The sequence below is a fragment of the Lynx canadensis genome, chromosome E2, assembly GCF_007474595.2.
Source record: "Lynx canadensis isolate LIC74 chromosome E2, mLynCan4.pri.v2, whole genome shotgun sequence".
NCBI classification, from domain to species: Eukaryota; Metazoa; Chordata; class Mammalia; order Carnivora; family Felidae; genus Lynx; species Lynx canadensis.
This window is the reverse complement of record NC_044317.1, coordinates 56,252,584-56,278,962: the sequence shown is the minus strand read 5'-3', so window position 1 is coordinate 56,278,962 and position 26,379 is coordinate 56,252,584. Positions and strand designations below refer to the sequence as shown.

The following is a 26,379-nucleotide window of genomic DNA, read 5'->3' as shown; positions in this document are numbered from 1 at the left end:
GGCAGACAATTAGGAAACGTCCTATGTTTAGAAAAAGAGTTAATTATAAATGTAATTTCACGTGAGAAAAAATCAATTATTTATTTACTCAGAATGTATCTGAATTTAATACCAAAGATTTTTTTTATAAAGCGATTGTTGGCCTATTTTACATTTTTGATTGTATTTGTTTATTTAGAAATGAAAGGTTTTGGGGCACTTGGGTGGTTCAGAGGGTTGAGCATCTGACTCTTAATTTCAACTCAGGTCATGACTTCATGGTTTGAATTTAAGCCCTAAGTCCAGTTCTGTACCCAGTGTGGAGCCCGCTTGGAATTCCCTTCTCTCTCCCCCTCTCTCCCTTTCTCTCTCAAACTTTTTAAACATTCACAAAAAAGAAATGAAAGGTTATTGTTTCCTTGATTCTAAAGGATGGATTATAGGGGACCTGCATAGCTCAGTTAGTTAAACCTTCAACTTCAGCTTAGGAAATGATCTTGCAGTTTGTGACTTTGAGCCCCATGTCTGGCTCTGTGCTGAGAGCTCACACAGCCTGGAGCCTTCTTCGGATTCTGTGTCTGCCTTTCTCTCTGAGTCTCGCTGGCTTGTGTGCGCTCTCTCTCTCTCTAAGATACATAAACATTAAAAAAATGAACAATGGATTGTACTCTGAAATCTGTGTGATAGGAGGGATCTATTAACATAACACATTGTTGAATGTCTTAAGTGCTTAATTCACAAAAGTTTTCATTAGAGGTTTCCATGGTTGATTTTAAGGAACATTCTTGACAATTGTAATGCCCGTGAAGACATGCCAGTAATTGAAAATGTTCCTTTTTCATGGGTACACAGTCACAGTTGAAAATTAGAGCTATAGCTAGGGGAGCCTGGGCTCCGGTCATGATCTCATGATTCAGAAGTCTGAGGACTGCTTTGGGCTCTGAGCTGACACTGTGGAGCCTGCTTGGGATTCTTTCTTTCTCCCTCTTTCTCTGTTTCTCCTCTGCTTTAGGAGAGCATTCTCTTCCCTCTTTCTCTGTTTCTCCTCTGCTTTAGGAGAGCATTCTCTCTCAAAATAAGCTTTAAAAAATATCTACATTTATCATGGGCTTCTGTTAAATACTTCATCATTTTTATGTAGAAATTTTTGGGTTACATTTTGTCTGGTCTTGCCATTCCATAATAATGTGCTTCCTTTTGTATGGAACTTCCCACAGCATTAGTTAGGTGGGATTTTGCTTTTACCTTTGTATTTTGTTTTAGGGTCACAATTTTTTTTTAATTTTTTTTTTTATGTCTTATTTTACTCTTGAAGGCGAGAGAGAGAGAGAGAGAGAGAGAGAATGTGAATGGGGGTGGGGCAGAGAGAGAGGGAGACACAGAATCTGAAGCAGGCTCCAGGCTCTGAGCTGTCAGCACAGAGCCGATGTGGGGCTCAAACTCATTATCTGTGAGATCATGACCTGAATGAAGTTGGTTACCCAACCGACTGAGCCACCCAGGTGCCCCATAGGGTGACAATTTTCATTTCCTAATGTTTTTGGACAATGTGAGTAAGTCTAACTCAGATAAGATCAGCTTTATGCCCTTTGCTAATAAAAGTATCTATGTACTTGTAGCAATATTACCTATGCATACTTGTGACTCATCTTGTGTATTTCTTTCCTTGATTAGTGGTAAATGAATGTTGTATCCTGTTTAGGTGAGTTATCATGCTAATAGAATTTCATCATGTATTCATTGGTGAATGTAATGTCTGTATGTATTTTCATTCCAGTTACCTTAGAGATTACCTAAAGCATCTTAAAGGTATAACAAACCTTTATACACTCTGTAGTGCAGAGCTCAACACAGGGCTTGCTTTTTTTTTTTTTTTTTTTAATGTTTATTTATTCCTCAGAGAGAGACCAAGCCCACACAGGTGATGGGCAGAGAGGGAGGGAGACACAGAATCTGGATCTCCAGGCTCCTTGCTGTTACTAGCATAGAGCCCAATGCGGGGCTCCAACTCATGAACCCCGAGATCATGACCTGAGCTGAAGTCCAACACTTAACCGAATGAGCCACTGAAGCAACCCTCAACTCAGGACATGAATTCCCAAACTGGGAGACCATGCCTTAACTGAAATCAGGAATTGTACACATAACCGAATGAGCCACCTTCATGCCCCTAACACACTGTTTTAAGCCGATAGTGTCAATTTTATACAAATCTTCTACTTGTCATCTCTGCACCTGCAACCACTTTATGTTGATGACATCATAAATTCTATTTTTATATTGCATATATTATTACCTAGATTTGATTTTTATGCTTTAAGAAAAAGACTGTAGCAGAAATAAATGTGACTTGCCCTACCTTGTTACAACACTACAGGTTTCTATAATTGTGTAAATATTTATACTTCTCAGAGCTTTAGGTTATCATGTGTTTTCAGTTACTGTTTAGAATCTGTTTAGTTCAATAAGGACTTTTTTAAAAAAATGTTTAATGTTTATTTATATTTTGAGAGAGACACAGAGACAGAATCTGAAGCAGGCTCCAGGCACTCAGTCGTCAGCAAGATAGTAACACAGGGCTCGAAGTCACGAACCGTGAGAACATGACTTGAGCCAAAGTTGGATACTTGACAAACCGATGCACCCCCAGGTGGCCCTAGAAGGACTTTCTTTAAGATTTCTTGTGGGAGCGCCTGGGTGTCTCAGTCGGTTGAGCGTCCAGCTTCGGCTCAGGTCATGATGTCACAGTCTGTGAGTTCGAGCCCCGTGTCGGGCTCTGTGCTGACAGCACGGAGCCGGGAGCCTACTTCAGATTCTGTGTCTCCCTCTCTCTCTGCCCCTCCCCTGCTCATGCTCTGCCCCTCTCTGTCTCAAAAATAAATAAAAACATTTTTTTAAAAAGTTAAAAAAAAAACATTTCTTGTAGGACAGATCTGCTGATAACCTTAGAGGGGTTTTGCCTTGGCAAAGTCTTCATTTCTACATGCATGGAAAATAGCTGTGCCAGGTAGGGTATTCTTGGTGGATATTTTTTGATCTTTCAGTATTTGAATACATCGTTCAATGCTTTTCTTTCTATAACATCTACCGAGAACCCCACTAACAATCTTGCAGGAGCTCTGTTGTACAAGATAAGTTGCCTTTGTCAAGCTTTTCAAAATTCTCTTTTCACTGGTCATTTTTGGTCGGTTAATTACAACTGTGTTCATGTCTTGTCTTTTTTCCTTCAATTTTTATTTAAATTTTAATTAGGTAATATGCAGTGCAATATGGATTTCAGTATAATTCATTCAGTGGCTCATCATTTGCATACAGTGCTCATCATAACAAGTGCTTTCTTTAATAGCCATCACCAAGCAAACTGTCCCTCACCCATCTCCTGCCATTGATACTTATCCTACTGTGAATTTACTGTGCTTGTGAATTTGTCTCTCCTTTCCACATACAGGGGAACTACAAGCCTTTAGTTCTTCATGGAAACTCCCTGCCCCCGTTCACTCTGCTCTCTTTATGGGGTCCCCATAATGTACACATTGGTCCACTTGTAGGTGTCCCATGTATCCCGAGTCTTTGTTCTTTTCCACATTTTTCTTTGGTCCTCTTAGGTAATTTAAAACAAGGGGTCTCCAGGTTGCCCAGTTCTTTCTTCTGCTTGATCAAGTGTGTTGCTGACTCCTTAGTATATTTTTAAATTCAAAGATTCTCCACTTGAGCTCCCAAATTCTGGGTGATCATTTCTTCTACTTTCCCTCTTTGGGTTTACATTTTGGTCATGCATAGTTTTTCTGCTCTCATTTAGTTGCCTGTCTGCTTTCTTTTCTTCCTCCATGGGCATCTTTATGATGTTTTCTTCTTGAATTCTTGGTCATACCATTAATACTTCCTAATTAACTCAAGGTCAGTTTTGGAGATTTATTTCATTCCTGTGAGTGAAACAAGTTCTTCTATTTCTTTATGGCCTTGTGGTCTTTTGTTGAGATCAGTGAATTTAAGAAAACAAACTCTGGGTTTAGGCTTACGAACTTGTTTGTACAGGAGAACACAAGTAATTGGTAATGTCTGAATTTTTGGAATTTCCCAGTTTACGGAAGTATAGTTACTTCTTTAGAGCCCATGATACCTTCCTCTGTTGTCCTCAGCTCTGTAGTCTCTCCAGTGTGTAAACAAAAGCTCACCTGTTGTCTGAGCAGCCATCACAGTACATCCAGCGGGTGCCCTCATTCTCTCTGCTTCCACGTCCTTCATGACAGAAATAAGTCCCTCAGGCACCTGCAAAAAAGCCAGATCACTGAACATAGAGGTCACTCCTGTGTTTTCGCCTCCTGATGAGAGGTAACTGTTTCCACACAGTGTTGCCAAGGAGTGTCAGGAAGGGTGAGTAGCTGTTGTGGGCCAGTGTCACAAACTTTGTCTCTTTGATGTTTTTCTTTGTCTTTTGTACTTGCCTGCCTGGGTGGGGTTCTCCTAATTGCCTTCTGGAGCACTCACAAGGTAATTTAGTCCATTTCTGTCTCCATGGAGGAGCAACTTCCCGGTCCTCCTTATTTCTCCACTGCTGATGTCCTGTGATGGGTGTTAATTTTGCATATTAGCATTTTATCATGTATGTATGTGAGTGTAGTAAGTGAGAGAACTAGTTGTGTATCTTTTACTTGTGTCTTTCCATAATACCATAGGCCTATTGGCAAAGTCAGGTAAGGAATATTCATTTTAAAGAGTGATGTAGGAACAATGAGATACCACCTCACACCTGTCAGAATGGCTAACATGAACAACTCAGGGAACAGTAGATTTTGGCAAGCATGTGGAGAAAGAGGATCTCTTGTGCACTGCTGGTGGGCATGCAAACTGGTGCAGCTACTCTGGAAAACAGTATGGTGGTTCCTGAAAAAATAAAAAAAAAAGAACTACCCTGCTATCCAGCAATTGCACTACTAGGTATTTACCCAAGGGATACAAGTATGCTGTTTCAGAGGGGCACATGCACCCCAATGTTTATAACAGCAGTATCACCAGTAGCCAAAGTATGGAAACACCCCAAATGTCCGTCGATGGATGGATAAAGAAGATGTGGAGTGTATGTGTATGTGTATATATACACACACACACACACACACATATATATATGTATACATACATACATACACACACACACACACACACACACACACACAAAGGAGTATTACTCGGCAATCAAAGTAATGACGTCTTGCCATTTGTAAGTCTGTGGATGAACTGGAGAGTATTATGCTAAGCCAAATTAGAGAAAGACAAATATCATATGACTTCACTATATGAGGACTTTAAGACCCAGAACAGATGAACACAAAAAAGAAGTAAAAACAGGGAGGGGGACAAGACATAAGAGACTCTTAAATATGGAGAACAGAGGGTTATGGGAGGGGTTGTGGTGGAGGGGTGGGCTAAATGGGTAAGGGGCATCAAGGAATCTACACCTGAAATTATTGTTGCACTATATGTTAACTAACTTGAATGTAAATTTAAAAAATAATAGAAAAATTATAATGAACAAAAAAAAAATACCTCAAGCACCCTAGAGTATACTCTATACTGGTTATTTCTTTGCTCTGGCATTTTCTGTGCCCGTGATTGTCCTCATACTTGCTCACTCATGTCCCAGTGTACCTGCCCCACCAACATGCATCGAACCATGTTCCATGCAGCAAAGGAGGCAATGTAAATCTGAGAGGACTTAGAGAACTGGATCTGAAGTCTTTCTGTTTCCATTCAGGGAAGGCCCTCCTCCCCAAGTCACTACTCCCTCCAAGTCTTGGACCAGAATTGTGATATATGGGTTAGGCTAATTAGAAATCATAGCACTGGTGGACACATAAGATATTTGCAAACTGCTCCCGTTCTCTGAACTGTTTCACAGCATTTGACAAAAAGGCCATCACACTTTGCCCTGAAATTAGCCCTTAAATTTAGGATATCCTTAAATGTAATGCACGGGGATTTATTCTACATGCACATGGACTGCTGAGGAAGAACCGCATAAACCTGCAGTTACTGGTGGTCTTAGGGTAAAAGCCAGCAAGTACAGATTTATAGTGAGAAGGCTATATTTGGTCTCTTTACAACATATAACATGTATTAATGTTTTGTACAGATTGTGTTATTAGAGTCAGTTTTACTAATGAAGAAAGTAAACCTCTTGTGTATGGTGAGTGTGAGACCACACGAGCATGATCACAAACACAGATTTCTAAGAGTCACTTATCTGTGGCCAAGTCAAGGATGATCTCTGACTTAGTTCCTGCAGAGGCTGTGAAATTTAGCTTTCATCAGAATCATCTGGAGTACTTGTAAATTTTGGAATAGTACTAGAAGGGTACTGGAAGAAGAGAAAAGGAGGTAGAAAACCTATTTTAAGGAATAATAACCAAAAAATCCCCTATTCTGGCTAAGGAAACATATCCAGAAGGCACAGGGGCACCTGGGTGGCTCAGTCAGTTAAGTGTCGGACTTCAGCTCAGGTCATAATCTCACAGTCCGTGAGTTTGAGCCCCACGTCAGGCTCTGTGCTGACAGCTCAGAACCTGCTTCAGATTCATCTTCAGGGTCTGCTTCAGATTCTGTGTCTCCCTCTCTCTCTCCCCCTCCCCTGTTCATGTTCTGTCTCTCTCTGTCTCAAAAGTAAAAACTTAAAGTTTTTTTAAATAAAAAAAAAAAAAAGATCCGGAAGGCACAGAGAACTCCCGTTAAAATCAACAAAAGCAGACCCAAGGTATATTAGAATTATATTTTCAAAATACGGTGATAAAAACTCTTCAAAGCAGGAAGACATCTTTCACTTATCAGGGAGAACCATAAGGTTACCTGGTGATTCTTCAACAGAAACTTGGCAAGCCAGAAGGGAGTGGCATCATCTATTCCACGTGCTGACTGGGAAAAATAGGCAGCCAGGAATTCTCTATCCAGCCAGGCTATCATTCAGAAGGGAAGGAGAGACAGAGTTTCCCAGACAAGCAAAATCTCAAGGAATTCCTCACCACTGAACTAGCCCTGCAGGAAATGTCAAAGGGGAATCTTGAAGTGCAAAGAAGACACCAAAAGTGACACAGAAAAAGGATCAAGAAAGTTTCTAGAAACAATGACAAAAGGAGTAATAAAATGGCAATAAATATGCATCAATAAATACTTTCAATGAAAACGTACTGTACATTCCAATCAAAACACATAGGGTCTCTGGATGGACTAAAGCAACCAAACAAAAACAACAAAAAATAAACCCGGGCCCATCTTATGTGCTGCCTACAAGAGACTCCATGCAGACCTGAAGACACAGATACAAAGTGAGGGTGATAGAGAAACCTTCCTCATGCAGATGAAGGTCCAAAGAAAGCCAGAGTAGCAATACTCAGGGCGGACAAACCAGATATTTTGTTCTTGTGTGGCAATTACCCCGCATTGGTACCAGGGTAATGCTGGCCTCCTAGGGTTATTTTGAATGGGTTCCTTCTATTCTATTTTTAAGATTTTGATGAAGAGTGCCCTAAATTTGGTTTTCTTTTTAATGTTTGTTAGAATTGACCAATGAAGGCAAGAGGCTGTGGGCTTTCCTATGCTGGGAGGTTTTTTATTCCAAATTCAACTTGTATATTTGTGATGGTCTAAGAAGATTCCTTATTTCTTGAGCTCAAAATTCATTTCTCAATCTTGGTAACTTGTGCGTTCTTTAAAATTACATTTTTTTCTACTTTGTCTAACTTGTTAGTATATCATTGTTGATAGTGATCTGTTATCACACTATATATTTCTGTGGTTATCTGTTGTGAGGTTTCTGTTCCATTTCTCCATTTGGTGCTTGTTTCCTCTCCTTTTTTCTCAGTTAATGGAGTTGGAGAATTTCCATTTTTGTTTGTTTTGAGAAACCTGGGCATTATTTTCCATGTTATTGTTTATTCTGGTCTCTCATTTCTAATTTTTAAGTTTTTAGTTTTCTTTATTTGTTTATTTATTCTGAGCGAGAGAGAGCACACATGCAAGCTGGGGCAAGGGGCAGAGTGGGAGAGACAGAATCTTAGGCTCCTCACTGGGAGTGAAGCCCTACCCGGGACTTGATCCCACAACTCTGGGATCATGACCTGAGCTGAAATCAGGAGTTAGACGCTTAACAGACTGACTTACCCAGGTGCCCCAACTATTTTATGAATTTCTCATTTTTCCTGGTATTTCCTTCTCCCCCTGCAGAGCTGAATGTGGGGCTTGAACTGGCTAACCACGAGTTTGTGAACTGAGCCAAATTCAATTGCTCAAACGACTGAGGGGCTCAGGCACCCCTGTTGTTGCTTTTAATATTTATTTGTTTTTGGAAAGAGAGAATCCCAGGCAGGCCCTGTATGGACAGCACAGAGCCCGAGAAGGGACTGGATGTCACAAACCATGAGATCATGAAAGGAGCCAAAATCAAGAGTCTGATGCTAACCTACTGAGTCACCCAGGCGCTCCTTAAAGGCAAAGACCGTTTTGTGTGTTTCATTCACATTGCAGACTTTGGGTTCCCAATTCTCTAGTTTACATTTGCACACACATTCATTGCCAAGTGATTGTGGGAAGGGTGCACTAGCTGAGGGAAATTTGGGAGAGCCACAACTGCTGGCCTATGAAGCAGACTCAAGCCAGAAATACTGAACTCAGACGATGTGCCTTAAAAGATCAGCAAAATAGTGCCAATCATTCTGGGTGACCTTGGGGAGAAACAGGCATGCTTGCTATTGGGGGTGAAATTATCTAAGTAGCTGTGGAAGGCAATTTGGCAATATCTAGCAAAATTATGTATACTTTTTCATCTCTTCGCTAACAGTTTTCCCTCAAATTTACCTACACAGTACTTGCAAACTTGCACAACAGTGACCTTCAAGTATTCACCACCCCTATGTAAAAGCCAAAGATTGGGAACAACCCAAAATACTTTGGTAGAAAACCAATGAAATGGAATAATGCCCAACTATAAGGAAGGAGGAAAATAATCTGCATTTATAATTGCATTAAAAAAAAAACACACACAATTTGGAGAGTACCTAAGGAAAGAAAGCTTTGTATTTTGGTAGAGTATTAATAGGTGGATACATGGATAATTATACGGATAATAATTTTATAATCCTTTAAATGATAGGAGGGAGACATTTCTATCATTTTAAGATTCTCATCCTTAGGATCTATTAAAAACTTGAAAGTCAGTATAAATATTAGTGTCACCTAAGAAAATAGCTTATTCCAATAAAGCAACAACCAGTATTCTCCCCTTGGACCGTAGTTCTCATTATATCACAATTGTTGGCAGGTGTTGAATAATATCCTGCCCGATGCCATTACATTCAAAATGTGCCCAAAGCCATAGAAAACCACCGTGAGGTGACCAGGATCTACTGGCTAGCTCTTACCTGGAAACTGAGATGCTGCTTGCCCACAGTCTACCTCATCTCAAATGAGCCCCTCCCCAGACGATGGAGGCTTGAGCCCCAGTATTGCCTCTGGTCCTGGCAACCAATGATTCTGCCAGGACAGGCCTGCAAGGACCAAATGTTCAAGGCAGACCAGCCGTTGTAAATAATCGAGCCCTCTTACCCTGTGGAGCTGTGCCAACTTCCCCTCCTGACACTCCAAATACGAGGAAATCTATCTATGTCTAGTTCTTCAAAATCAGAGGCACGGTTGTTGTAACAATCATTTCTTGGGCATGTGGAAAAGAGGAGAATGATCTTTCCTCCAAAATCTTGGGCAGGAGCTGCTTTCTGACCACAAGAGTACTGGTACAGTTCTCAAGGCTGTAAGGGAGGGCGTCAAAATGCCATTGTGGTACATGCCTGGGCTCTTGCTCTACTCTCCAAATGGACTTGAACAGTGTGCCAAAATGCACCTTTCTTTCCCCCAGGTACCCAAAATCTCTATGCTGTGTTAAACACCCCAGATTGATATGTAGGTAGGTACGTAGGTAGCTAGGTCGCTAGGGAGACAGACAGACAGATGTCTTCATGATGGAGTCCTGGTACGTTTTATATTTTTGGAAAGTCATAACCATTCTTTGTTATCTACTTCTTGCCAGATAATTATCTATTGTGGGCTAGATTTATTTTTATTTCTATGGGATCAGTTAAACTGTGTCTGCCTTCACTTCTTCACTTCCGATTTTAGTTAGTCTTCTCTATCATTCTGACTTCATTAGAGACAGGTCTGTTGACTTTGGGGGTTTTCTGAACACCAACTTTTCAGAAGTTGGTGATTGTTCCTATTTTTGTTTTATTCTACAGTTTTCATTTCTTAGGTTTCAATTGCCTTTCTTCTGCTAATTTTGAGCATATACGGTACTTTCTTCACTTTCTGAGAGACAAGAACGTGATTTGTGCTACAGCAAGAGATGCTACAGAATTCTCGACTAAGCTATGTGGTCAATGCCTTGTGTGCAAGTTTACGTGTCCATGGAAGAAGGAAGTCCTGGTGATTTCTCCTTAGCTGTCTTCCTGATATTCTGATTGATTTTAAGGTTCTATATTAGAAGTTGTCAGGACATTCCTCTGAGAGTAGTACCCCGGAATGATTTTACTTTTCTCTTTTTTGATCTCAGTCAGCTATATTTTCACATGGCACCGAGACATTCCTGCCACAGTCATGCATTGACGCTTCGTTCCAAAAAGGGTCATGAGTAGATATAAACACAGTTCCCTTGAGAATGTACACTTAACGACAGACTGGAACAACAAGGTTGAGGAGAATGAAGGGCAAAGGTATCTGGGGACTCCTTTTCCAGAGAACGATGATGAATGTAATAAATACGGGGAAGTCTTTTATCAAAGCGCCAACCTTATCCACACAGGAGTCTCTATCCCTAAGAGAGAGAGTCTTTATAAATATATTGAATGTGGGAAAATTCTTAACCAGTCTTCCAATGTTGGTGGTCATCAGAGGATTCATGAGGGAAGAAACCATTGCAGATGTAATCAACCTGGGAGCATGTTTAGTCATTCATCAAGATTCAGTACAGGTCAGACAACTGGTACAGGAGAGGAAAGTTATATAGGTAACGTATGTGGCAAAGCCTTTGACCACCAGCAACTGCATACTGGACAGAAACCTTACGAATGTGAAGAGTGTGGCAAGAGCTTTAAATTGTGCCCAACCCTTACTCAACATAAGTTAACTCATATTGGAGAGAAACCTTACCAATGTAAAGAATGTGGCAATGTCTTTAACCAGTTCTCAACCCTTACAGGGTATCAAAGAATTCATACTGGAGAGAAAACGTACCAAGATAAAGAAGATGGCAAGTCCTTTACCCGGCCCTCATCTCTTACAAGACATCAAAGAATTCATACTGCAGAGACACCTTCCAAAGGTAAACGATGTCGTAAGACCTTTAGGCATCATTCACAACTTTCTGAACATCACAGGATTCATACTGAGGAGAAACCTTATCAATGCAAAGAGTGTGGCAAGGCCTTTAACTGGCGCACAGCCCTTAGGAGACATCACAGAATCCATACTGGAGAGAAATCTTACCAATGTAACGAATGTGGCAAGGTCTTTGGGTACCTCTCAACCTTTACACAACATCGCAAAATTCATACTGGAGTGAACCCTTACAAATGTAACAAATGTGGCAAGGCCTTTTCCCACCAGGCACATCTTAATGTACATCACAGAATCCATATTGGAGAGAAACCTTACCAATGTAAACAATGTGGCAAGGCCTTTCGGTACTTGTCAAACTGTATAAAACATCGCAGAATTCATACCAGAGTGAAACCTTATAAATGTAAAGAATGTGGTAAAGCTTTTAACTGGCACTCAGCCCTCAAGACACATCACAGAATTCATAGTGGAGGGAAACCTTACCAATGTAAACAATGTGGCAAGGCCTTTACCCGGCCCTCAGCCCTTACAAAGCATTACAGAATTCATACTGGAGAGAAACCTTACCAATGTAAAGAATGTGATGAAGGCTTTTACTGGCACCCAGCCCTTAAGTTACATCAGAGAATCCACAGTGGAGAGAAACCTTACCAATGCAAAGAATGCGGCAAGGCCTTTTCCCGGGCCTCAGTCCTTAGAGAACATCACAGAATTCATACTGGACAGAAACCTTACCAATGTAAAGAATGTGGTAAAGCCTTTAACCGGCTCTCAGCCCTTAAGACGCATCGCAGAATTCATACTGGAGTGAAACCTTACCAGTGTAAAGAATGTGGCAAGGCCTTTTTCCGCCAGGAACATCTTGATGTACATCACAGAGTCCATACTGGACAGAAACCTTACCAATGTAAAGAATGTGGCAAGGCTTTTGGGTTCATCTCAAACTTTATACAACATCGCAGAATTCATACTGGAGTGAAACCTTACAAATGTAAAGAATGTGGCAAGGCCTTTTCCCGCCAGGCATATCTTAATGTACATCACAACATCCATGTTAGAGAGAAACCTTACCAATGTAAAGAGTGTGGCAAGGCCTTTAAAGGGCACTCAGAACATACTCGCCATCAGAAAATTCACAGTGGAGAGAAACCTTACCAATGTAAAGAATGTGGCAAGGCCTTTAACAAGCAATCATCCCTGAGACAACATGAAGGAATTCATACTGGACAGAAACCTTACCAATGTAAAGAATGTGGCAAAGCTTTTAACTGGCAATCGGCCCTTAAGAGACATCACAGAATTCATAGTGGAGAGAAACCTTACCAGTGTAAAGAATGTGGCAAGGCCTTTTCCCGCCAGGAACATCTTGATATGCATCACAGAGTCCATACCGGACAGAAACCTTACCAATGTAAAGAATGTGGCAAGGCCTTTTCCCGCCAGGCACATCTTAGTGTACATCACAGAATTCATACTGGAGAGAAACATTACCAATGTAAAGAGTGTGGCAAGGCCTTTAAAGGGCACTCAGAACTTACTCGACATCACAAAATTCACAGTGGAGAGAAACCTTACCAATGTAAAGAATGTGGCAAAGCCTTTAACTGTCAATCGGCCCTTAAGAGACATCACAGAATTCACAGTGGAGAGAAACCTTACAAATGCAAAGAATGTGGCAAGGCCTTTACGCACCACTCAAGCCTTACCAACCATCACAAAATTCATACTGGAGATTGACCTTACCAATGTAATGAATGTGGCCAGGCCTTTTCCCCCCAGGCACATCTTAATGTACATCACAGAATTCATCTTGGAGAGAAACTTTACCAACGTAAAGAGCGTGGGAAAACTTTTGATTACTGTTCAACTTTGACTTATTAACACAGAATTCATACTAGAGCAAATCTTCTAAATGTTCAGACTATGACAGAATTTCTAAGGACTGCTCCACTGTTATTCCACATCAGATAATTCATAGTGAGAGTAATGATACCCATTGGGAATGTGGCAAGATACTAAAGCAAAGCTTAAACCCTGATTCTTCATCAGAGAATATATACTGGAGATGATCTTACCAATACAAAGAATTTGGCAAGCCTTTTAATCAGTAGTCAAGCCCCATCCAACATCAGAGAACTCATACTGCAGAGAAAACTTACAAAGAATGTGGTAAAAACGTTTCAGACTGCTCAAGCCTTACTCATTACCATAGTTCCTGTTGCACAGAGACGTTACCAATGTAATGAATGTGGCAAACCTCTAGCTGGACCTCACAACTGCCTCAGTATCATAGTTATGATGCAAGAACAAAAGTATAACATGTAAAGGGAGCGGTCATGCCTTTAACTGGAATTCAGTCATGACTCAGTATCTCCAAATGCCTACTTGGGGATAATGTATGAATAAGGAAAGACCTTTTTAAGTATACACTTTGGAAAACAAAACCATACAGGGAGGAAAGTAACCTGAAAGATATAGTTAGTCATCTAATTATCTGAACATCAACTGTCAATAAATGTCACAATTCACAGTAGAAAGGAGTATATAGGTCACTCTATTCAGACATTATTCTCCATAAAAATACTTAACCATATGGGATAAAACAAAGTTGAACACTTAGATATCGAATGTGCAGGTATGCCTGAAAATAGACACGGGGCTGTTTTTTGCATAGGAATAAGTAATTTCAACGTGTTTTTGTTTTACCTTGGCCCTCTTTAAGATGTTGACTACAAGTATTAATGTATTTGTGCTCCCAAATCACTTCAGAAAATTCACTGATTCCCAGTGGGTGTTGAAAGTATGTGGCTGATTCTTCCTGCATCAAAGATATCAGATGCCCTTCCCTCTTAGGTGGGACTCCTGCATACCTGATTTTCCATGGAAGATGGAGGACAATATCATGTACAATCTATGAACAAACCTAACTGGAGATGTCACTTATGTTTCTAACACTGATGTAAGATATTATGAAATGGGTGTTCTGAACGTCATTCTTGAACATTTATTAAAACTGAAAACGTTTCTGAATGTTACAAATAAAATCTTTTGTTTATTGGTTTTGTGCAGTCCAGGCACATACTGAGACAAGTTCTTAACAGATGTAGTTAGAAGTAGAGAATACCAGGGACGCCTGGGTGGCTCAGTCGGTTAAGCGTCCGACTTTGGCTCAGGTCATGATCTCACGGTCCGTGAGTTCGAGCCCCGCGTCGGACAGTCTGCTGTCAGCTCAGAGCCTGGAGCCTGTTTCCAATTCTGTGTCTCCCTCTCTCTCTGACCCTCCCCTGTTCATGCTCTGTCTCTCTCTGTCTCAAAAATAAATAAACATTAAAAAAAAAAAAAGAAGTAGAGAATACCAGTTGATCTGGTTGAAAGGAAGAAACCTTCACACATATCAGAAAGGGAGTAACTAACTCTTTCCTAACATGGCATAGGATTGTACACGACATCTTTTAAGAATTACCTCAGGTCTCAAAGTGTTCTGGTATGCAAAATTAAGGTGTTAACAAAATAGATTTTTATAAGGTGTCTCCTTAAAGCCTCCTGGTAACCACAAAGCAAAATCTGTAGTAGATACACAAAACATAAAGAGAAAGGAATCAAAGTATACCACTCTAGAAAATCTACAAATCACAAAGAAAAAGACCAAATGGATAAGAAAGGGGCAAGTAATTCTATAACAGCTAAAAACATGGAAAACAATGACAAGAGTAACTCCATCCATGCCTGTGTCAATACTTACTTTAAATATAAAGAGACTAAATTCTCCAACCAAAAGATACATTGGCTGAAAGGAAAGAAGTACACAAACTAAGGATATGTGCCTTCAAGAGACTCACTTCAGCTGTAGGAACACACTCAGGCTGAAAGCACAGGTGTGGAAAAAGATCTTCCATGCCAATGGAAAGCAAAAGAATGTGGAGTAGCCATGCTTACATCAGACAAAACAGACCTTAAGCCCAAGACTAAGAAGTCGCAGTGAATGTCCTTACAAAATAGAGGGGTCACCTCATACAGCGTTTTTAGTTATGTGGTGTTTGGCAGAATGGCAATAAGGTGTTCACCCATTTTTGTTTTGGAAGGACACCAAGAGTGTGTTCGTGTAACTCATGTAGTGTTTAACACTTTGAAAACCAACACTTTTTTTCCATTAATGTTGGTGGTATTTGTGCAGGTATCTGAAGTATAGCTTGTGTAATGTTTATGAAAATCTGTACCTGAGGAGTCTCCTAAATGACTAGTTGATATTCAAAAACCTATTCCTGTGATTTGAGGGTTGGGGGGAAATAAAAGAACAGTGAATGACACTTTGAGAAACACCTATTGCTTCCAGGTTTTGATGAGTGTGGGAAAATGTTGCAATGAAAATCTGGGTACTTGACTGTAACAAGTGACCAATGGTTTTTCAAAACCAACTTGTAGAGGCTAATAAATCTTTTCCACAGTATTCCATTTGCTAACCTCTTGCTGTAATACACTGCATTTTTTTCCTCTCAATCAATTAATTTGCATTGTTATCTGATGTTTTAAGCCCCCAAATAAGTTATTGGTCCTTTCAGGCAGGTTACCAAATTACCTGTCTGTCAAATTCGTAACATTCATCTCTGAGGACGTTTTCTTTGTATGAAATTGCCAGTCATCACTTTTTATGGATCACCTTTGCAATACTTGTGATAGTGGATTTATTTCATGTTGGGTTCTTTCTGAAATGATAGATGAAAACCTTACATTCTACTTGGTTCACACTTTGTAGACCTCCAGTACCTGTTACTAAAGGTTTTATACATTATATATGTATTCACCAAATAGAAAACAGGAATCCTTTCATGTTGCAGAAAGGTAGCTAATGCGTGTATTTAGAATGTGTCCATGTTACATTAAACCAATAGATTTGTATATTCATGTAGTGTCTGCATTGACAAGACATTTAATTGTGTTTGTTGCTTTTTCTCCTTGAGGTACATAATAATCTTTTTGTGCATCAGGTTGTTGTGTTGATGTGGTCAATATTTGGTACATTAGAGTTATTTATTTTTAAAAACTACTTTTGTTAAATATATATATAGAAATATTTTATAGTTTTTTTAAAAGAAATATAACCAGGTTTCCCTAAAAAAAAAAAAAGAATAAATAGAGGGGTGCCTGGTGGCTTAGTGAGATAAGCTGCCGACTTCGGCTCAGGTCATGATCTCGCGGTCTGAGTTTGAGCCCCACATCGGGTTCTGTGCTGACAGCTCACAGCCTGAAGCCTGCTGCAGATTCTGTGTCTCCCTCTCTCTCAACCCCTCCCCCACTCAAGCTCTCTCTTGCTCTCAAAAGTAAATAAACATTAAAAAAAATTTTTTTTAAAGAACTAATAGAAACTAAACGATTCAATTCAACACAAGGATACAACTTTGGTAAATATTTGTCCACACCACACAAAAGCACCTAAATATAAAGCAACTATTAACAGACAAGAATAGAGAAAAAGACAAGATATATTAGCAGGGGACTTCAATAGTGCACCTTCCCATAATGAGTAGATTATCCAGACAGAAAATCAATAATGTCAGACTTCAATGCCATTAAGTAGGTGTCTTACAACATTCCATCCAACAGGTGCAAGAAACACGTTCTTCTCATGTACAAATGGAACATTCTGTAGTATATGTTATATGCTGGGTCACAAAATCAATCTTAATAAATTTAAGATTGAAATCCTATGAAGCAGGGTGCCTGGGTGGCTCAAAAGTGTCCAAGTCTTGACTTTGGCTTAAGTCACAATCTCACAGTTCTTGGGTTTAAGCCTCACCCCCCCCCCCAGACTTCACAATCATAGGGTGGAGCCTGCTTGGGATTCTCTCTCTCTCCCTCTTTCTGTCCCTCCCCTGCTCGTATGCTCACTCTGGTGCTCTTTATCTCCAAAGGAACAAACTTAAAAAAAAAAAAATTCCTCAAGTATCTTTTTCAACCACAATGACATAAAACCAGAAGTCATTCAGAAGTACAAAACAAAATAAAAATCTCAAGTGTGAAAACTCAACAAAATCCGACATTCCTAAAAGCCAGGACTTGAAAAACATTTGTGGCCCCTGTCAGAGAAGTAGATAATGTGATGCATATATAAGGTATATGCTGGCTTTAATTCACAATACTGTATTGCCTATTTGAAAGATGCTAAAGGGAGTAGCTCCTCAAACTTCTTATCACACCCAAGAAATTTCTAACTGTGAGGTGATGGATGTTAACTAGATTTATGGTAAATACTTTGCAATATATACATGTATCAAATCCTTAAGTGACACATATTAGACTAAGGTGTACAGCTTCTCTCTGAATAAAAGTAGAAAAAAAACCTAAGCAGACTAGTGGTTGTGCATACATAAGGATAAGGGAATGAGGGCGGTGACCCAGAAGATATTTGCCTCATGAAACCTTGATTTTTAACCTCACAAGACCCTGAACAGAAAGTAAAGCCAAGTCCACTGAAATTCACATTTATTAACAACACAATTGTGTTTAAATTCCCTCCTAAAATCATGATGACTGGTTATGGTAGTGATAGAAAACAACTACCTTAGGCATATCATTAATTATAATATGAAAATTATCAAGTATATGCTCATAAAATATTTAAATAAAAAGTAACATTAATTCTTGTCAAAAATAGCTAGATCTTCACACATAACTTTTTCAAGTAGAGGTGGATCCTCCCTCTTATGCAAATTCAGAGTGTATGTGAAATTGCACTTGAAATTGAGTAACACACAGGCGCTAAAATATCTTGTGCTTGGTTCAATGTTTCTATAAATATTGTCACATCAAACTTATTCTCAAATTGTTTTTCTTAATGCTACATGAGGGTGGTATTTTCACACCAGTAGAATTCAATTTCACAAAAACAAAAATGCATCATATACCACGGTAATTGTAAAGAAAACGTCCTTGTTCCAACAGTTTCTTGTTTATATGCTTACATAGTTGAATGTGTCTGTCTCTTCCTATCACGCACATCATGAAATGTGATCTTTGAGGTGAACACATGTGACTTAACTGGGTGGTTCTGGAGATTGTTGCATCATCATGACTGCATTCTTACACTGAATGGACTATTTCTACATGTCCCCTGCTAATGGATTTAAAACAAAGACCACATGATATCCTACCAACTATGTTTCCACAGTTAAATAGGGAAGCCATAGCCTGCAGTGGTTCTAATGCCACCAAAGCCTCTGTAGGGAAACTGTGACTTAATTCGCAGTCACTGCACTGGAAAGGAAGAAAATGAACTTAAGCAATTACAGTCAAATAGGCCTTCCAAAAATCAAGGAAATGCTTAAGGTACATGTGTGCAATGAAACACTCTCCTTCATTGGCTTCCACCTCTTCTCTGTAAAATCCTTATCACTACCTCCTACAAGTGGAACATGCCCAATCATCTGAATAGATCAATTAAATGGTCAAATTAACCCTTGAAAATGTGAATGTGCATCAGTTCATCATTTACCACCACACAATATCACCTTCCATTTTGCCCACTTGCATTGTGAGCCTAAGAGTCAGTGTGACCTCTTTCCCTGCCCCTCGCTGCTCAGTCTTGCACGTGCACCTAAGACCTCAATAAAACTCTGCCCTCACTTGCCCAGACTTCACTCTTGGTAATGGCTCCCCACCGCGCCCGCGCAGATAGGTTGCCACCAAGTGTGGCACATGCGCACAGGGGACTTGTAGCATAGACCTTTCCTCTTGGGACTAAACCTGTAGTCACGGACTTCTTTCACCTGCCCAGGGCTCCCCAGCACCAGCCTTGCATCTTGGCTCAACCAGACCCATCAATCCTACCTCACGTGGCCCTTCTCACACACCACCCCCAGCCCCATTCCTGATCCATACTTCAGGCCTAACACTGGGCACAGAGCTCAGCTACCCCTGAATTTGCACTGGGAAGAGACCCTCTGCCTAAATGCAGCTTGCAAAGCCCAACAGAGAATTTTCCCTTCAGAGTCTGTCAAAGATGACCTGTTGGGCCCTGATATTGCCCTCCATGCCTCCACAGTCAGTCCCTGATCCTCCTTTCAAAGAACAGCTCAGAGGACAGAGTTTCCGGCAGCTCCACCTACTGGGTGGCCCAAGTTGATGCTCAAAATTTCTTGAGGCTCAGACTCAGATAGAGGAGAGTCAAGCACTTACAACTTGGTGAATCCTTTTCACCTATCTGGTTATAACAGTGCTTCCAAGGTAACCCAAAGCATCCCATCTTCCGTTCCCGGGACATCCTTTGAGAGTCCACATTTAGAATTAACCAAACACTGGGCGCCTAGGGGTGCCTGGGAGGCTCAGCTCACATGGTTAAGCCACTGACTTCTGCTTAGGTCTTGATTTCACATTTGGTGGGTTGGAGACCCACTTTGGGCTCTGTACTGACAGAACCTGGAGCCTGCTCCAGATTCTGTGTCTCTTCTCACTGTCCCTCCCCCACTCGTTCTCTCTCTCTTTCTGTCATTCTCTCAAAAATAAACATTAAAAAAAATTCTTTAATAAAATTAACCAAATAGGTAAGGAAAATTACTGGCCTATTAAATATCCCTCTAATCCACCCTTCTTTTCTCTTTCCCAATCTTTTCTCTATATTTGTGCCATTATATCCAACATTGTTTCAAGATTACTGATGATGAAAAAGAAGAGAAGCCATCTCTCATCCCAGGAAGGCTCACCCAGCATCCAAAACCCACCTGGAAAAAATGAATGTGCAGTACCCAACTCCCAAGGTACTTGGAAAGATTGACTCATGTAATGTGGGTCTGATTCCCTGCACAGTATCTTGGACACACTGCATCCTCCTATACCTAGACCATGGAAAAGATGCTCATTAACATTCAAGAATGAGTACCTATTATGTACCCCAAACAGCCTTGCTCAGACATCCCTGCCTTATCTAGTCCCTTTCCAACTTGCAGGGGATGAGCAGAAAAGGCCATCTTTCCAGAAGCTGTTAATCTTCACACTGGCAACAGCAGTGTTTATGTTGAGATAAGATGGTTGGGTGTAAGGGGCTCGGGTGTGCTCTCCTGCTTTCTCTAGCTTAGTGCTACTGGAAATGTAGTCTTGGGTTACCAGCCTCAATGACTGTTAAAAGTACAAACTAATGACCTTCGTCTAGTCCTAGGGAGTCATGATATCTGAGTGTGGGGCCCTAGAATCTTTTTTAATGGTAACCTGAAGTGATTGGTATATACATAAAATTTTGACAAGCAACATTTAGGAAAGTTCTTTTCAGCTTTGCCTTCCCATTGGGATACCCTGTGTAGTTTTTTGCACTACCATCTCCAGTGTCCCAACCCCAAAGATTTTGGCACTTAGTTCTTGATGGGGCCCAGCATCAATTAGGTATTAATGAAGCAGCCCAACGTATTCCATTGTGAGGCCAATGTGAACACTGAGGCTCCCAGGTACCTTTCTTTTTTTTTAATGTTTATTTAAGAGAGATAGAGCAAGGAAGTGAGCCAGGGAGGGGCAGAGAGAGAGGGGGAGACAGAATCCGAAGCAGGCTCCAGGCTCAGCTGTCAGCAGAGAGTCCAAAGCAAGGCTCGAACCCACAAACCATGAGGTCATGATCTGAGCCGAAGTTGGACGCTTAACTGACTGAGCCACCCAAGCACCATGCTCCAAGGTACATTTCTGAGGATGGAGTATAGGGTCCGGTCAATAGGGAAACCTCTATGGGGAAGGCTGCTCTGTATACTATTTGATATGGGAGATTCAATTTACCCACACATTCCTGATGTACCAGAGTTTGTGCATGTCTGCAACAGACAAGAGTACCCAAAAGTGGGCGAGGAGTAAATCACATTGGGGCCTCTACTTAGAAACTGCCTATGTGTAGAGATTTTCACATGCCACCCAAAAGCAATGGAATAGCCATCAGATCACACAGTCCCTCACTGGCCATGGGGAGGCATTTGGGTTTCACTGTGAATGCCATGGAAGACATTGGCACAGAAGGGAATTCCTTAGAGGATGTAGGAACATGACAAGAGGGAGACAGGATAGGTCCCTCTGTGACCACCACAGAAATAAACCCAGGTTTCCAGAATCAGTCCATTGAAGCAGAGCTTTCAAACCCACAGTTTAAGGTCAAGTTTTCTCCTTTGATCTTTGGCCCTTACCTCTGTCATCTGGTGCATTCATTCCCACTTACCTGCATGTGTGGGTACTGTCTCCTTTCTCTTCACATGTCAGGGCTCTTTCCTTTTCCAGAAATCTTGACCAGATCCAGAGAGAGCAAGACCTATTTACCAAGAACAAAAGAAAACAAAAAACATGAGTCTTGCCAGAGAATCTAGGATTTCAACTCAAGCATTATGTTTATCAGAGAAGACAGCATATTACAAACGATATACAAAATTATTTCTCCCAACCCTGTTTCCTGGTGGCCTCTTTAGAGCACTTGGGAAGCCTTTTCAATGTTCCACTCCTTAATTCCAATTTGAAGTACTAGTGAGTCAAAATAAAGAATAGAAAGCTGCTTGTGCAATGTGTACAACAATATTCCATGCCATTTAGGTCCTAGAATTATATCTAATCTAGAGTGAGGATCATATTACCTCAGGGCAAAGGGAAGGGTCAAGTAAAGATAAAACATCATGAATACTTCCTCCTTTACACCAACAAATGTCTTATTAGTTCCTTTTTGAAATGATGTCCTTTATGGAATTTTAAGATACTTGAACATACCGTAATTATAGGATATTGATTGCCTTTTGCTGAAAATAAAAGAGTGATAAATGAGAGAATATCTGTGACAATGTGCAGAACAAAGTGGAATCTTAAGAGATCAAGGACTAATATGAACTTTTATTTGCAAAGGCCAGGATCTCCAGTAAAGAAAGGTGAGAGCTTTCACTTTGTGGGTGAATCTGGGAGAGAGACCCTGAACCAAGTGAATAAAGTCAACATGAACTGTAACGAATCAAATTGATAACCAGTGTCCTGATGCAGAGAACGACTCATTGCTGCTGTGATATAGTTCCCAAAAACACAAACCAAACACAAATCATGGTATAATTCCAAACATGCAAAATACAGCAGCTTTATACGAATTTCAAGCGACATATTGGTTCCATGTCCTATCATCTTTAGTGTATTTTAAATAGTCTCTCTCTTTCTTTCTTTTTTAAGAAATCTCAACAGCAAGGCTCTCTTTTCCAAAGACCCACTTATTTTGGGCCCAACAATCATCTGTTTTGTTTGTTCATGTTCATTAACTAGTTTACATAGACTCAGGCCACACCCAGACAGTCCCTAAATATTACATATTCTCCCCCTTCACTGGGGTCCTGAAACCAGACCCATCTCAGTGAGAATCTTGGGTATCAACACAGCACCACATGGATCTGTCACAGAGGGAGTATTTTCAATAGTTGCAGTTCATGAATTCATGGTACAAGTCCTCATGCTGTATGGAAACCCCAGTTGGAGAGAATGGAGAGAAGGCCCAGGGATGTATAATACAGGAATGTCCTAAAGAGCTGAATTTGACTATCCTAAAAGGGATAAATACTAGTCCAAAAGAAATTTGCCAGACAGGTCCATCAAAGGTTAAGAAAAAAAAAAAATGTTTTCAAGCTCTACAGTCATAGCATTTCAGTAAGAGATGAGGACACAGGCCCTGAGCTCAGTCAGGACAAGATTTACCTGAGAAGCAGCCATTTCTTCCTCTCCCTTCTGCTCTCAAGTGCTTTCTGAGGTGCTAGTAGGTGGAGAAATCACACCTGTAGGTCTTTAAAGGCCTCACCACAGCCTCTTCACCTGCTTTCATCACCTCAGAGGCAGAAGAATCTTGAAATGCAGTAAACGCTGCCTTCTCCTTGACTTTGTCACAGGAGAGATTCAGAATAAAGGAGCTCCTCCGTGGACACTTACCTGTGAGTTTCTCCTTCCCGGTTTCAGATGTCCTCCCCTCCTACAGACAGCCACACTTCCTGCCACAGCTCAGAGAACAGGGCTGCACTGACCTGCCCCTTCCAAGTCCCTGACAGACTATCATCATCTCTTCTACTGAAAGGCAGACCCAGTCCTCTCAAATATGCCTGCAAATCCTCGTGCTTCACCCTGACCTCACCTGAGAATCACCTGGAGCTCGTAGTTAAAGCAGCACCGATGCTCTCACCCTGACCAATAGACAGACTCTCACAGGGAGCACAGGTGATGCTGGTTCCTAAAACTTGCCAAGGGATGTTTATTGTAAACCCAGGCTGATAAGCACTTCTGTGCTGCTAAGTTTTCATGTGCATATAAATCATTTGGTGTTCCAGGTCCCATAGAAGAAAAACCTGTCAACCTTGCCTGGTTCCACTACAGTAAAGGAAAATGATGACATTAGAAATCCTGCAGGTTTCCAGTGAAAATCTGGACCAGGAAGATCATTTCCATTCTCAATACACAGCTACCATTTTCCATGGTTCAATATTTATATTCAGAAACAGTGAAAACAGCAGGGAAACATGAGTTGTGGGCTCACGAAAAATGAAATCCAATCTACACTATTCACCAAAGTCTAAAGTCATTCTAAAGCTTTTAAAATGTATGGTTCACTGTTATTAATGCTTTATTCTAATGATTTAGCCCTTATGGCTTTATGCATTTGGACATATCTGATTCCTTTTCTACTGATGTTAGATAACAGAGTGGGTATTTATTTTACTACTGAGGACAAGGTACACTGGTCAACCTTTCAGGCTTAAAACACAGGTTTCCCATCTAGAAACCAAGATCAGAGTCCACCTACAATAATTCATGGTCATCTGTGTATCTGACTGCATCGTCCCGGGCTGATTTTTTTTTTTTAATGTTTGTTTATTTTGAGAAAGAGTGAGTGAGTGCATCGTGGGGAGAGGCAGAGAGGCTTGGAGACAGAGAATCTGAAGCAGGTTCCATGTTGTCAGGGCAGAGCCGATGTGGAGCTTGAACTCAAAAACCACGAGATCATGACCTAAGTCGAAGTCGTATCCTTAACCAACTGAGCCACCAAGGCACCACCATGGGCTAATATCTTTATTGAAAATGACAACCATAAATATGCCCCCGGACATTTTTTCTCCAAGTAGCTTCCCAAAACTTAGCCCTTAGGTGTCACCTGAGAACTTGTGAGAAATGAAAATTGGGGAGTATAGCCCAGAACTACTGAAATAGTAACACGGGGGGCACCTGGTGGCTCAGTCGGTTGGGCATCCGACTTTGGCTCAGGTCATGATTTCATGAGTTTGAGCCCCACATTGGGCTCTGTGCTGACAGCTCAGAGCCTGGAGCCTGCTTCGGATTCTGTGTCTCCCTCTCTCTCTGCTCCTCCTTCCCACTCTCACTCTGTCTCTCTCTCTCTCAAAAAAAATAAACATAAAACATTAAAAAAAAGAAATAGTAACATGGGAAGAGGCCTAGATACCTGATATTTTGTAAATGCTCCAAGTAAATCTGATCCAAAATTAATTTGACAGTCTCTGTAGTAACTAAATCAAAGGTCATCCCTGAGTTATGCACAGAAAAGGCAGTCTTAGGAACCCTCTCTGTTCCACTAACATAGTGGAACACACACACACACACACACACACACACAAAACATACACATGTTAATAAGTCTGACTCTAACATGGTCTATTTCAGTTTTAATGTCTTCCATGACTCATTTTCTCCTCAACGCCCTCCTTGAGCATCCTGGAATTACCCAAAATACATCTGTCCTCACAAGCTTTCATCAAATAATACAATTTATTGTGAATTGGCATTTATTCAAACATTTCATCAGATAAGATATTAAACACATATAGCCACACATTAACAGGTGTTATATTTTATAATGGAATTGAATAAAGCAGCATTCTCACTATGAATCTGTATTTCATGATTTTTAGTACAAGACAATAAATAATTGCATGCTTAAGCAGCTCTTTGTGCCCAAGTATAAAGAATTAGCACTCCTTTTGCATACATTATACAATTCTTGCGCATCTGAGTAAGCACACTCTAAATTTCAGGTGCTTTCCATAGCAGCTGATTCCAGTGCAAGGCATGATGTCCTTTGTGTCAGATGCCTTGAAACACTTCAGGTAACACTGGCCATTCCCAACAATCTCACATATCCACCTGTGTTACAGATATGTTTTTACTTAGAGTTGTGGTATGCCAGCAAGACAGAACTGCCTTGAAAAGGATGGCCTATCCTGAGACAAAAAGGAGTGTTGCAGAGTAAGTTCCTTAAGTCCCATCATGTTTACACTCCCTCCTTGCTGTGTGGAACACGGTCTGATACCTGATAGTGGGGCAAGCATCTATGACCACGAGAGAGCAAGTGTGACCACAACGCCTGCAGGTGGGCAATACCACAGGGAAGAAATGGAAAAGCTAGAGCACACCATAGGGTGTATATGCCATTTTATCAGACATGAACATTTATCTACTCACTGTTTACATAATACAAATATACATCTTCTTTTGTATTACGTACACATTGGCCTTTTCATGGTATAGTGGAACACAAAAGAACAGCTACCCCCAAATGCATTATTATTAGTACTTGTGCTAATGTTAATTGCAAGCATAACCTGGTTCCCAACTTCATGGTATCATCTGTCTCCACAATAGACAGAAATCCTGTTTCTCCCCCCCCCCCCAACACACAGACACACATCAGATAGGAAAAAAAATGCTACATGGGCTGTGAATGAACAGAGGGGCTTCTAGCCTAAAAACTAGTGGACTGTTTGGGGCAGAAATACTCATTGCCTCTGACTGGTGAACTGCTCCCCAACTAATCAGTACCTTGCACAATCTTCAGAGTAGAACACTCATCGTGGGGCTCATGCAGGACTGAGTTTCCTGCCAGCTGTGGATCAGCTTCACTGGAATGTCATCCATCTACAGTGGATCAGACTGATGTTGGGGTTCTGTGCCTAAGATTCTAGTGCTTTGTGGAAGGACAGCACACACCTCCTGATCCTGCCGGTGTCCAGAAAGACTTCTCATTTCCAGCATCTACTCTGCCATGTGACA

The 26,379-nt window shown here is 40.8% G+C and overlaps 1 protein-coding gene across 1 annotated transcript; it reads left to right on the top strand.

The window, feature by feature from the left end:
- The first annotated feature begins 10,641 nt into the window (after positions 1-10,641).
- On the top strand, positions 10,642-13,089 carry LOC115503147 (zinc finger protein 345-like). Its single transcript, XM_032591297.1, has one exon. It carries the CDS (start codon positions 10,642-10,644, stop codon positions 13,087-13,089), a length of 2,448 nt encoding a protein of 815 aa, XP_032447188.1.
- Positions 13,090-26,379: the final 13,290 nt, after the last annotated feature.

Bases quoted from the DNA above. Each gene is read 5' to 3' on its own strand.
- LOC115503147 (XM_032591297.1), top strand. From the start codon at position 10,642: ATGAGTAGATATAAACACAGTTCCCTTGAGAATGTACACTTAACGACA.